General features: G+C 33.2%; 1 protein-coding gene across 1 annotated transcript; it reads right to left on the bottom strand.

Annotated features, from left to right (window-relative positions):
* Nucleotides 1–6,340: 6,340 nt before the first annotated feature.
* LOC134726877 (uncharacterized) lies at nucleotides 6,341–8,207 on the bottom strand. Its single transcript, XM_063591283.1, has one exon. It carries the CDS (start codon nucleotides 8,187–8,189, stop codon nucleotides 6,486–6,488), a length of 1,704 nt encoding a protein of 567 aa, XP_063447353.1. The 5' UTR covers nucleotides 8,190–8,207; the 3' UTR covers nucleotides 6,341–6,485.
* Between the last annotated feature and the right edge of the window lie 5,405 nt (nucleotides 8,208–13,612).

Below are 13,612 nucleotides of genomic sequence, written 5' to 3' on the forward strand. Positions count from 1 at the left end.
TCTGGATTTACCTTCATCAGGAACGCTCAAACCAAACATTTGAAATCTGAAATATGTATAACTTTTGAACAGGATTATACTACTGTAACAGTGTTATCTTTATTGGTTTGCGGTTGTAATACAATTTAATTTGCTAGTGTCATTTTCATGCAGATTATATGACCCTGCTCCCTCATCATGGCTCATTAACTTTGAAATTTTTGCAAACTCTGTGCTTAGGTCAGTTTAAAAGTAATCACTTTAGGTAAGTCTAGAGCATTTTATATACTGTTTTATTAGCCTTTACATTAATCGTTTTCAAAGAGATTGTTTAGCCTTGCATCTGCTTTAATTGTTAATGTTTTAAATAGTTTACGTGTTTTCAAAGAGGGACGAAAGATACCAAAGGGACAGTCAAACTCATAAATCTAAAACAAACTGACAATGTCATGGCTAAAAATGAAAAAGACAAACACAAGTACACATGACACAACTATTTAAAGTATTTCCGTTTTGATTTTATCATTTCCATTATTCTATTAAAATTACAACAAAGTGTCTCTTTGTCAACACACATTTATTGTGAGTTTTGCCTTTTACAAAATATGGAATGGATAAGCAAACTCATGAGGGATGAAGAATTCGCAAGAAAATTGTTCTAACCCAACCAGATTTTTAGATCAGGTAATATAGACAATGCATTGTTTGTTGTATTTGTCTATGCGTGTGTTTCTTTTATCACAGAGAAATGGGATTAAAGATCTGGCTCGAGGGGAAAAAAAGTATTGAAACCTTTTAATTGTCTAAAACCTAAAAAGCATTTGAAATTAAGGTGTGTCTGTACTCAAATTAAATTTAGAGGTTGAAAGCCAGCTATTTTAGCCATAAAAACAACATTAGGCTTCATAAAAAAAACGCCCAAATCAAATTTTTGAAAGCTGGAGATGTATAAATACCTAACATTTTTTTAATGCTCTTCGTGTCAATAGGTCACAATATATCATAAACAAACAATGTGATCTATTTGACATTTTTCTTTTCTTTCATTTTCGTGTTTGTGAGCTTATTGATAATAAAAAAGATTAAGCAACAGTACATCTTTTTAACAGAAATTCTATGATAAAGCTATGGGGAGAACATTTCACTCTAAAGCTTGCACCAGCGTTTCTGCAGTTTGCATGTAGTGTCTACTATTATATTATTTGTTTGTGTGTTTTTGTCATGAATGATTTTGCGTATGTGTGTGCTGTGTTTCTGACACATAGTATTGTCCTTTTCGTGATTTATTTTTCAACATTGTCTTAAAAGGGAAGGTTTGGCTAGCCATTAAAACATGCTCAATCCAGTTTTTTTCTTAAAATGACCTGAAACAAGTCAGGAATATGGCAGTTGTTATCAAATAGCTCGTTTTTATGTATGAAGGCGTTTGTTTTTGTTGCACTTCAGTGTTCCTTTTGTTCCCTTGGTTTTTTTTTTATAGTTGACGTGTTTCCCTTTGGTCACAGTTTATTTGGAACCCAGATTTGGTTTCTCTCAATCGATTTATGACTTTTGATCACTGGCATACTACTGTTACCTTTCTTTCCACTGTATTAATGAATAAATAAATTAATATGACTCATCACCATCCACAAGATTTTTTTTTTGGGGGGGGGGGACACAACTTTTGAAAAAGATAATATAAGGAGAGGTGGTAACATGACCATATGTAGGATCGGTCCATATGAACATTTTATCATAAACTTTGTTGTTCATTTTTGGACTTCAATAGTTATCAAATGAACCAGGGTTATAATTTAGTACGCCAGACGCGCGTTTCGCCGTCTACATAAGACTCATCAGTAACGCTCATATCAAAATAGTTATAAAGCCAAACAAGTACAAAGTTGAAGAGCATTGAGGATACAAAATTTCAAAAAGTTGTGCCAAATACGGCTAAGGTAACCTATTCCTGGGATAAGAATATTCGTAGCTGTTCGATCAATTCAAAGTTTTGTATACAGGAAATTATAAAAATTACTACATAATTGATATTCATGTCAACACCGAAGTGCTGACTACTGGGCTGGTGATACCCTCGGGGACGAAACGTCCACCAGCAGTGGCATCGACCCAGTGGTGTAAATAGTTATCAAATGTATCAGGGTTATTATTTAGTACGCCAGGCGCGCGTTTCGTCTACATAAGACTCATCAGTGACGCTCATATCAAAACAGTTATAAAGCCAAACAAGTACAAAGTTGAAGAGCATTAAGGATCCAAAGTTCCGAAAAGTTGTGCCAAATGCGACTAAGGAAATCTATTCCTGGGATAAGAAAATCCATAGTTTTTCGATCAATTCAAAGATTTGTATACAGGAAATTTATAAAAATGACTACATAATTGATATTCATGTCAACACCGAAGGGCTGACTACTGGGCTGGTGATACCTTCGGGGACGAAACGTCCACCAGCAGTGGTATCGATCTGTTGAAGTTTACAAGAAAGAAAAATTGAGAATAACAATTATTTGTTTTTTTTTGAATATTTCCTTGATATATCTATTATTTCCATCATAACTTCATATCATTTAAGTCCGAAAAAAAATAAAATACTAGATATTGACATATGGTACTGAGCAATGACAACATCAAAGGTGTAGAAAATGTGTCAAGTCGTCAATGATGTAAATATAATAATCTTATTTGATACTACCTCAGGACCACAATGTAGTCTTGGGAAAACATTTATCAATCGGCTTAATTTTAAAAAGAGTTTTCCAAATCTAGACCTCCTGTGAGAGATTTGATTACCTCCTTTCAAAGTCATCATCCGCAAGGATTTCTATATTACATTAAAGCTTTTCTTTTTTTCAGTCTGATATTTTTGAATGTTTGAGATATTATGCACTTGACCTGAGACTACTATAACACAGAGATTGGTCACTTGTGTTATAGTAGTCTCAGACTTGACAAAGGGATGCATAAATTCATTTTCTCCTATATACAGATTAATTTGTGATGTAGCTCTTTTCCGTCTTTTTAAACCAGTGATATCGGAACCATTACATAATTAAAGGAGGAATTTCTTCCAATTCATAAATAAGGTCTTCAGAAAAACTATTAAACTGTTTACTCGCGTAGTGGTATATTACCATATGTGGATTCTAAAAAACTTGTAAAGTACTTCTGGATAATTTCTCAGTAATTTCGATCATTCTCTGAAATTACTTCTATCAGACATTTTGGTTATTCAACACTATTTACCACCATTTCTAACGTGAAAAAGAAAAGTTGTCTAAAAGAAATAATCCACAATGCTTTAAATGTAAATATGGTCGCATACGCTTAGCCTATACATTTATTGCTTTATGATACCATACGGCATATTTTGGCAATAGTGTACAGAAAAGTAAAACATGATACACGGAGGATCAAGTAATCAGTATGCTGGAGTTTTTAATTTGACAACATATTTGGTGATTTCGGAGGTTAAATTTTTCAACTAGTTGTCGGCATTCCTTTGACAACTAACTGTCCGACCTCTTCTTAGATCTTCTTATTTTCATCAGTCGGAGTACCAAAACTAGACCAAGACGAGACAATTTCACACATTCAGATATATTGATTACTTAGTATATCCTTTCCATTAACAATCCAAACTTTTCTGATATATCCCCAGAACTTAAAATTAATTAAACAACGTACACGGCTACCTCCACCTCATTTTAAGACTTATACCTAGAATTTGACATAAGCGGCCATCTTAGTATCAGAATCTGCAAGACGAACTTAATTTTGAAATTTTAAAAAAATCCACCACCGTAGCATCAACATAGCATCTTCAACTGCATATGGGATTAACATTTTAGAAATAATTCGGTATTCAAGTGCTTGTAGCTGCAACTCAGACTTGTTCGTTGGAAGAAAGCAATATCTTGTTGATGAATATTCAATATATATCAACTTCACTATAGTACATGACGCCATGAAGAATAGATTCAGCGAACTGACGTTGTTTATAACGTGTTAACATCATTTTGTTACTTGTATTTGTATGATTCAAAACTTTACTTGTTGTTCAATCCATTTTTTGGAAATACTAGTATGCGTTTTACGTGGCTCGGTGTGATTATCTATAAACCCCGCCATTTGGTTATATTTTTTCTTATATACTTTGTCTATAGAGTGTCTATATCCTATTTTGTTTTTCTTTGTTTTTTGTTGTTGAAATAATTATCATTATCTTCATAAGGAAATACATTTACCAAGTCAGAAAAATGACAGTTAAAAATAAATCGAGAAGATTACTTCGGACGCAGGCACATTATAACGTGTTGTTTTCATTTTTGTCGAGCCTGCGACTTTTGTCGCAGAAAGCTCGACATAGGAATAGTGATCTGGCGGCGGCGGCTACGGCTACGGCGGCGGTGGCGGTGTTAGATAACTTCTTAAAAGGTTTATATTTTAGAAGGTGAAAGACCTTCATACTTTGTATATAGATGCTTCATGTTACGAAGTTTTCGTCAGTCACATGTCCAATGTCCTTGACCTCATTTTCATGGTTCAGTGACCACTTGAAAAAAAAGTTCAGAATTTTTGTAATGTTGAATCCTCTCTTATTATAAGTAATAGGATAGCTATATTTGGTATATGCGTACCTTGCAAGGTCCTCATACCCGTCAGATAGTTTTCACTTGACCTCGACCTCATTTCATGGATCAGTGAACAAGGTTAAGTTTTGGTGGTCAAGTCCATATCTCAGATACTTTAAGCAATAGGGCTAGTTTATTTGGTGTATGGAAGGACTGTAAGGTGTACATGTCCAACTGGCAGGTGTCATCTGACCTTGACCTCATTTTTATGGTTCAGTGGTTATAGTTAAGTTTTTGTGTTTTGGTCTGTTTTTCTCATACTTTATGCAATAGGTCTACTTTATTTGTTGTATAGAATGATTGTAGATGTACATGTCTAGCGGGCAGGTGTCATCTAACCTTGACCTCATTTTCATGGTTCAGTGGTTATATTTAAGTTTTGGTGTTTTGGTCTGTTTTACTTATTTTGTATGCAATTGGTCAACTATATTTGGTGTATGGAATGATGGTAAGGGGTACAGGTCTAGCTGGCAGGTGTCATCTGACCTTGACCTCATTTTCATGGTTCAGTGGTTATATTTAAGTTTTTGTGTTTTGGTCTGTTTTTCACATACTTTATGCAATAGGTCTACTTTATTTGTTGTATGGAATGATTGTAGATGTACATGTCTAGCAGGCAGGAGTCATCTGACTTTGACCTCATTTTCATGGTTCAGTAGTTATAGTAAAGTTTTTGTGTTTTGGTGTGTTTTTCTCATACTAAATGCAACAGGTCTACTATATTTGTTGTATGAAATGATTGTAATGTGTACATGTCTAGCGGGTAGATGTCAGGTGACCTTGACCTCATTTTCATGGTTCAGTGGTCAAAGTTAAGTTTTTGAGTTTTGGTCTTTTTATCTAATACTATATGCCATAGGTCAACTATGTTTGGTGTATGGAAATATTTTATGATCTTTATGTCAGTAGCACACGTTTTATTTGACCTTGACCTCCTTTTCTCGGTTAATTGCACAGTGTAAAGTTTTTGTGTTTTGGTCTATTTTCTTCAACTATAAGTAATAGGTCAACTATATATGTTGTATAGAAGCATTGTTAGCTGTACATGTCTGCCTGGCATGGTTCATCTGACCTTGACCTCATTTTCAAGGTTCATTGGTCTTTGTGTAGTTATCTTAAATAATGGTAAGTTTATGTGACAGTTGTAATAAAGCTTTATACTTAGGACTATCAACATAATATCAATGATTAGAAGAGAAGGCGAAACATTTCAGCGTGTGCACTCTTGTTATTTCTTGTTTTTGAATTTCATTGAATTTGCAACAGGAGATATTTTCTATCACAAAACTGAATCTATTTGTTGTCAATTATAAGATAAATCTGACATATTAAAATGATGATCCTTCTAAATCATTTTTTATACATGCAAATATACTGCCTGTGTGAATGTCTTGTTAAACCGATGCTTGTGTTAATTTCTGTTTTCTATATACTCAATAATCTGCATGTTTTTTTACCAAAAAAATACCTGTGAATTCTTCATGAAAATTGCATTTTCGAGTTTTGTTTTTCTAAATGAAAATCTTAAACCATGGGTGATTAATCTATTTCATTGAAGTTTGTTGAACATTCTGTTTGTGAATGTCAATTTTCAATAAAAAAAAAATAAAAGGTTTAATAGGGAAAATCATTTTATATTTTTTCTTGTACATATATTTTATACATGTATTTCACTTAATTTAATACAATATTCATAAAACATCATAACTGATATTTTAGGAGTGATACCAAAAAACATTGTCACAGCTAGAATATTCTGGTAATATATTTCTCATCCACAAGATTATTAATTTCTACAGCCCGAAGAAATGATTTTTATAGCTTGAATCTACATCTGCTGATCCATGCTAAAAACGTTAGCGATATTAGGTTTCAGAAACCAGAATATTCAATTTCATAAAGTTTTCCATTAGTAGAACTCGCTGGTGGAGAACATCCAAGGTAAAATAATGTTGCACTAGTAAAGGCAACGCAAGATGGGGACATTATTCCTATATCCCTTGTTTCTTTGTAGTATATCAGATTGCAAGAATTGTCAAGGATATGAATAGATTGGTTGTTTAAATCAGATATCACAACGCTATCTAATGGTGTACTCTGCATTGATTCAGGTTGAAATGGCTTGTCAACATTGTTTATATTCGGATTTCCCTTGTACGTATTTAAGATATTTCCATCTTTATTCAATGCTAAAATTCTACTGTTCCTCCTATCAGCATACGCAAAATCTGCAACAAAGATTTTCCCACTAATAGTGCTAGTTATATTTCGTGGATATGTCATTAATCTCTTCTTATTGTTATCATACTCATAAACAAATTCATGCTTTCCATCTTTATCCATTACAATCACCACTCTTCTTCCTGTAACAGGAATAACTGCACCAACACTCATAGCACCTACAATAATTTTACGGTCTTTTGATACATGGAGTGACATTATCTCTAATGGATCCACGCTATACTGTGAATCCTGGATTTTCCCATTTGCTCCATTGATGCGCTTTAGCCTTGGTGTCGCATCAGCTAGCAGGATATCACCATCGGAAGTAACTACAATTCCTCTTATTGATGTCTTTATTGTGAAAATTGTGGCAAGACTGTTTCCATCAGTTTGTACTTTCTGTAAACTTTTGTTGATGCTGTCACCTAGCACGATTGAGCCATTAGAACATAACCATAGGTAGTGACAACGTTTTAAGTCTGTGGTGAACTGCTTGTTCACTTTCATCTCTATTTTACCAGTTCCACCACCACTTGAAACCTCGGTCAAGGATCCAAAAGTTGATGGAATATTCTCTCCTGGCATGAACTGAGGTATTAAATACGAATGGTGTATGTTAATTGGTTGTATGGCAGTTTCTAAAGATTTCTCTATCTTATCAATATTTTCGAGAATTTTTAGGGAATCTGATGAATTGATAATCTTATCTACTATACTGAATACCTCCTGTAGCTTATGTCTGGAATCTGTAACTGTTGTCAGCTTTTTGGATATGGAATCTTCATTGATCTTTATTTTGTGTTTTACGTCTTTCGAAAGCTGATCTGCATATTTTATATATGCTTCTTTTCGAGCTTCAATGTCTTGTAAAACGTTCTTACCTTTGAAGTTCTCTGCTATTTTCAGCTGTTCAAGCCTTCTTTCATCATCAGCAAGTTCTTTTTTAGCACTTTCTACTTTCAATTTAAATGTCTCCAGTAATTCGAGCTTCATATCATATGCCTCCTTTATTTCTATGAAAGTATGCCCAGTATGCATTTTTGCGATACATATTGGGCAAACAAGAGCATCACAAGTACAACAGAAAAGACAGCATGATTGTGTTGTATGTTCTGTACATTTTATGCTTGTTAAGTCCAAGATTTTATTGTCACCACCACTTATTCCAACCTGTTTTATGTCAACTATTGTATGGTCCTTAGCGTTTTTAAACTTTGGATGAATTTTATCATTGCACTTATTACACATTAGCAAGTCACAATCAAGACATTTCCATTTTAGTTTCGTCTCTGATTCACAAAGGTTACAAGAAATAATATCCTGAGCTTTTATGACAGATTTAGATAACGCCATTTTGAATAGGTATTCTTCTTCCTGGACTGGTTACTTAGTGTTAAATTTAAGCTTTGTTAAAATCTATGCCTAACATAAAATGGCCAAAAACCAATAAATATGTTTGTGTCAAGAATTTATATTAAATATCCAATTTTCTTATCCAAACAAGAAATGGACATATCATTATAGATTTGTTTGAAAGTGTCATTCGGTCGTAGAGTTGTACACTTTCTCTTGTGTGTGTGTGTTTTTTTTTAAAGAACAGATACATATACATGCAGTAAAGATATTAAATCATGATTATGGGATTAGCTTTTAATATTGGAGATTTTTATTCGGAAAGAACATGCATGTTGACAGATTTTTGTTCTTCTCCCATATTCAATGTTTTCACGGGTAGTAAGGTCGTCATATCGAGGAACGTTTAGTACAGTGATTTTGTCATAATTTGGATAAGTTTGACATGGTTAATTTATGTTTCTTCCTCAAACTATTGCCTCAGTTCTAGTCACACGAGCAGATAAAAAGCAAATAAGATGCTTGAATCTGTATTGGAGGTCAAACGATCTATATTGGAATTGTTGTTTCTCGAAATTAACGCAGAATAAGCAAGATATCGGAATTGCTATGGTTTGGTTAAGCGATTGACATGGTTCGGTTAAGAGTCGAGAAATTCGTCATGGTTTTGGTCAAGATTGTCATGGTTTAGATCGAAATAAATATATATTTGTTCCACTTTAATACTGAAAATTTGACTGATATCGCCTGTTATTTGAACGAAATTACACTATATATTAACTGCCTGAGAAGAAAAAAATGCCTGTTTAACCAAATTTAGTGGGTGTAATCGTCAAGGCGTAAATTAAACATGTGATGTTACTTTTCGTAAGTTTTCTACAATATGAATTTAAAAGTCACTGCTCTTTCGATATAATTTTACAAAAAAAAAGACAAAGCGTTGCTTCTGTTTCACATATAGCCTAATCTTTTCTCCATATGTCCATGCTTGACTCTGCCGAGGATATCATGAGCAGCATCACTAGTCAAATAGCTAAGGGCTACTCAAAAATGGCAGCCAGTCAAAAAGTAATTCTTTTTTTTTCATTTTCTTTTCTAGAAAACTATACATTTGTTGGTTTTTCTTTATTTTAAATTTTAAACCTGTTTAAGATGAATAAAAGGGGATGTGGGGTTATAGGTCCATGATACAGTAACCCAACTACAAAACTAACCAAAAGATATTAAGAGGACATCATAAGTCTTAAACCATTTACGAAACCCAATATTTACGCGTGACATGGTGAAATTTCAATAAAAGGTACTTTCAAAGTTCGAATTTAAAATATGAAAGATCACAAAATCTTTGTAATATTGTATAAATGCAACGTTTTCATTTAATATTGTATAATTGCATCATTCATTTTTTACATATATAAAACCGTAACTTTTCTCGTTTGAATTGTTTTACATTGTCTTATCGGGCCTTTTATAGCTGACTATGTGGTATGGGCTTTGCTCATTGTTGAAGGTCGTACGGTGACCTATAGTTCTTAATGTTTGTGTCATTTTGGTCTTTTGGGGATAGTTGTCTTATCACATCTTCTTTTTGATCACGCGTATAGTATCATTAAATTTTTTCAAATATTTTACTTTTTGTGTAATATAGTTTCTATACTATCCGAAAAAAACTCCTGCTATCTAATTTTAAGTATGAAGAGGTTTATCATTAAATGTGATTGAAAAAAAGATTGAAAATCAAAGAAACACGTGTTATATTGTCTGCTACATGTACATTTAAACTGTTAATTTTGACCGTGCTAGACAAGAAATCATCGTTTGTAATAGGACAGAACGCATTATAAGATGGACGAAGATGAAACAGATGGTAAGTTTGTTGATATATATCACAAGTACACTTAATTTGAACTTCTTAGACATTCAATGATACTTTTATGCTATCTATATTTGCCGTTTATTATTTTTGCTTATTTGATTTTCAATTTACTAGGTAATGTCAAATGTAAGATGACGCAGGAAATACATAAATGAGACAGCAAACCAACAACACAAACATATGAATTCTTCAACAATAGGATAAATTAAATAGGCCAACCTTTGTATCTGCCTGTTTCTATAAAATGGGTAAATAAATTGGACAGAGACAACCAGAGATCCGAAACCATCAAACTGTTCTCAGTAAAGCGTAAAATAGTAAGGTATGGCATATGACAACTTGTCACGTCACTAGGTTCTGAACATTTTTGTGAGTCGCAACTTCGGTAAATATGTTTTTGAAATTAAATGTGTAAAACCCTTCGTTTCGCAATAGTTAGCACTTATGAATGCCTGTTTGGTGTCTGTGATGAAAACTTATATTTTCATGATTTCGTAGTTTATAACTTCTTTTCAATTTGTGTAACTAAATATGTTAAACATAAAATCAACGCAGTCAAATTCAGAATTGTTTTTTTTGTTTTTTTGTTATTTATTTACATGATAAGGCTCAACATTTTACACAGATGCATTGAAATGGACTCAAACAATATATCAGAAGCAATTGCATATATTGCTCCCTTATACGGGTCATTTGAAGTTGTTGGTGATACTGATTAATTTCTAGCATTCGTAAAGTTTAAATGATATATTGTCTCATTTTCAAGATAATGACATTCTTAGAAATCATAACATGCTCTTTTATGGTACTGAAGAATCCTTGGGAACCATGTGCAAATCCATCATATGGGTTCACGATTGCACTTTTACGTTTACAGTAGATCTTCGGGGTTGGTCAAACATTGCATGGCTGTTGAAATAAATAAACGTAGTATTGTTTAATTAGTTCTTTAGGATTCAAGTTTATAATATGACTACGGCAATTAAAGATTTAAAAATTAAGAAACAAATATTGAAAAATTGTATCCTCTCAATATTGATTCATATAATGCTTTGCAATAAAACTACAGTGTAAAATATATATCGTTATTTATTGCTAGACATAATCAGTCAAAGATGCTCACAATATTGGCAGCAGAATTCCATCCTGAAATTTAAAAGAAGCTATCTTAGAGTCTTGACTTTTTATCATTTGCTATTTGTTTGAAACTAGGTCCCACTAAATATCAGTACTTTATTTGTGTTTTTAGTGATTTTGTTACTTGATTTTCTTGCATAATTAAACCCAATCTGGTGTGTTTTACATGTGTGGCATGGTTGAGGCGAACAAGAGGTTGGGGAGCCCGCAAACATGTTTTAAATAAGGCCGTTAGTTTTCTCGTTTGAATTGTTTTACATTGTCTTATCGGGGCCTTTTATAGCTGACTATGCTGTATGGGCTTTGCTCATTGTTGAAGGCCGTACGGTTACCTATAGTTGTTAATGTTTGTGTCATTTTGGTCTTTTGTGGATAGTTGTCTCATTGCTATTTATTTTGGACAGAAACTAGGCTGATGGTTTCCTAATTGGAATTCCTATACATTGAATTTTGTCGCAGCCTTTTATATCTTGCTGAGAAATTGTTGAATGTTGAAGGCCTCTTGATGACAAATAGCTGCTAACATCTACGTCATTTGATCTCAGATGGATAGTTATATCACTGGCAATCATATTCCATCTACTTATAACATATTACTACATTGTATACGCGTTCTTATGTCCTTTTGTGTTTCAAGTGCAACGATTTTTGTTAATTTTGATAGTAACTCTTCATTATACACGACACGAATTACATAACTGAACCATGTCGAACATGAACTTAACCATGACACGAATGAACCAAACCATGGCACAGCTATTTCAGTTATTTTGAATTTATTGCAAAAGTAGGTATTTTTCAGAATAATTGACCGCAGTGTTATATCACGAACATATATGTGATGTAACAGACTGTAAGAAAATAACTTTTGTTATGCACGATAAACCAATAAGCAAGTTTTAAATTTTGACATACGCAAGCTTTGTTCTGTGTTAAATCATTAACCATATGATACAAATTGTGATTTACTAACATGTTTACCTTATACAAAGGTACCAACCAGTTCGAATTAATGACCAGAAGTTCCGTTTACAAAATATCCCAATGTTTACATTTTTGTATTGATTGTCATCAAAAAGACTTAACACCGTCATGTCAAACTTATCCAAACTATGACAAAGTCACTGTACTAAACGCTCCTCGATATGACGACCTTACTACCCGTGGTTTTAGTTTCCAAGACACCGTCATAGAATCATTTGTCATCCCATGTTTCATGGTTGGTTTTAAAGGCCTGTTTGGTTTCCCAAAGCAAGTCACTGACGTTGCCTTGTTTAAACAATGGTAAATCAAGTGGCAAATATGCCATGCATATTCAGGACGGCTCATGAGCTGCTCAGTTTTCTTATTTTCGAATTTTGACATGTAGGTTCTTTTTTCTGGAACATTGCTCTCAACAAGTTGGCATTCTTATGACACTACTATTAACCCTTGTTTCATATACAATGTATATATAAGATTTGAATAAAATAAAAATGAGAATGGAAATGGGGAATGTGTCAAAGAGACAACCCGACCATAGAACAGAAAACAACAGAAGGTCACCAACAGGTTTTCGCTGCAGCGAGAAATTCCTGCACCCGGAGGCGTCCTTCAGCTGGCCCCTAAACGTATGTCGTAGTATAGGTGTGCCAGTCAGAATAACGGGGTTGTCATGTCTTGTTATACATGCATATCTGAAGTCATGACTTGAAGTAAATATTTGTACGCGAAATATATTTCATTTATTCTTCTGCAAACACAGATTTTCTATTTAAAATAACCTCTAATAGTTTAGTTTCTTAGAAAATGCTTATCAAGTTTATGATGTATATGGTTCTCCGCTTACTGATATAACTTGAGGACTGCAGTGACTGTGATAATCGCAAACGTATAAATACTGAGGAAAGATGCCATCATGTTAGCAGTTGAATTTATACTTTAAAAAAATATAGATGTGGAATTTTAAGAAAGTCGAAATTTTTCGTTTGTAAGTCGGAATTTCGACTTTTCATGTAGTCCGACTGGCGAAATTTCGAGTTTTACAAAAGTCGAAATTTCGAGTTTTACAAACGTCAAAACTTCAACTTTTTGAAGAGTCAAAATTTCAAGATTTTAGAAAGTCGAAATTTTAAGTTAAAGTCAAAATTTGGAAGTTAAAATTTCGAGTAAAAGCCGAAATTGTATGATTCGAAGTGTCAATTTCGACTTTTCAAAAAAAAGTTCACTTCCAATTTTTTTTTACGTTCCTAATACGCTTCCGTAGAAAAAGGTGTCCTTTGAAAAAATCATAACAAATACAGTCCTTCTTAATGTTAGTATATAAGATTATGATATAAACCGAGGAAATTATCGAACATATATGCTCGAAACCGGAACCTGTCAAATCCGTATACGATTCAAGATTAAAATTATTCTGGTTTCCAGTCAA

This window comes from Mytilus trossulus, chromosome 7 (genome assembly GCF_036588685.1).
Source record: "Mytilus trossulus isolate FHL-02 chromosome 7, PNRI_Mtr1.1.1.hap1, whole genome shotgun sequence".
Taxonomy (NCBI): domain Eukaryota; kingdom Metazoa; phylum Mollusca; class Bivalvia; order Mytilida; family Mytilidae; genus Mytilus; species Mytilus trossulus.

Bases quoted from the DNA above. Each gene is read 5' to 3' on its own strand.
- LOC134726877 (XM_063591283.1), bottom strand. From the start codon at position 8,189: ATGGCGTTATCTAAATCTGTCATAAAAGCTCAGGATATTATTTCTTGT.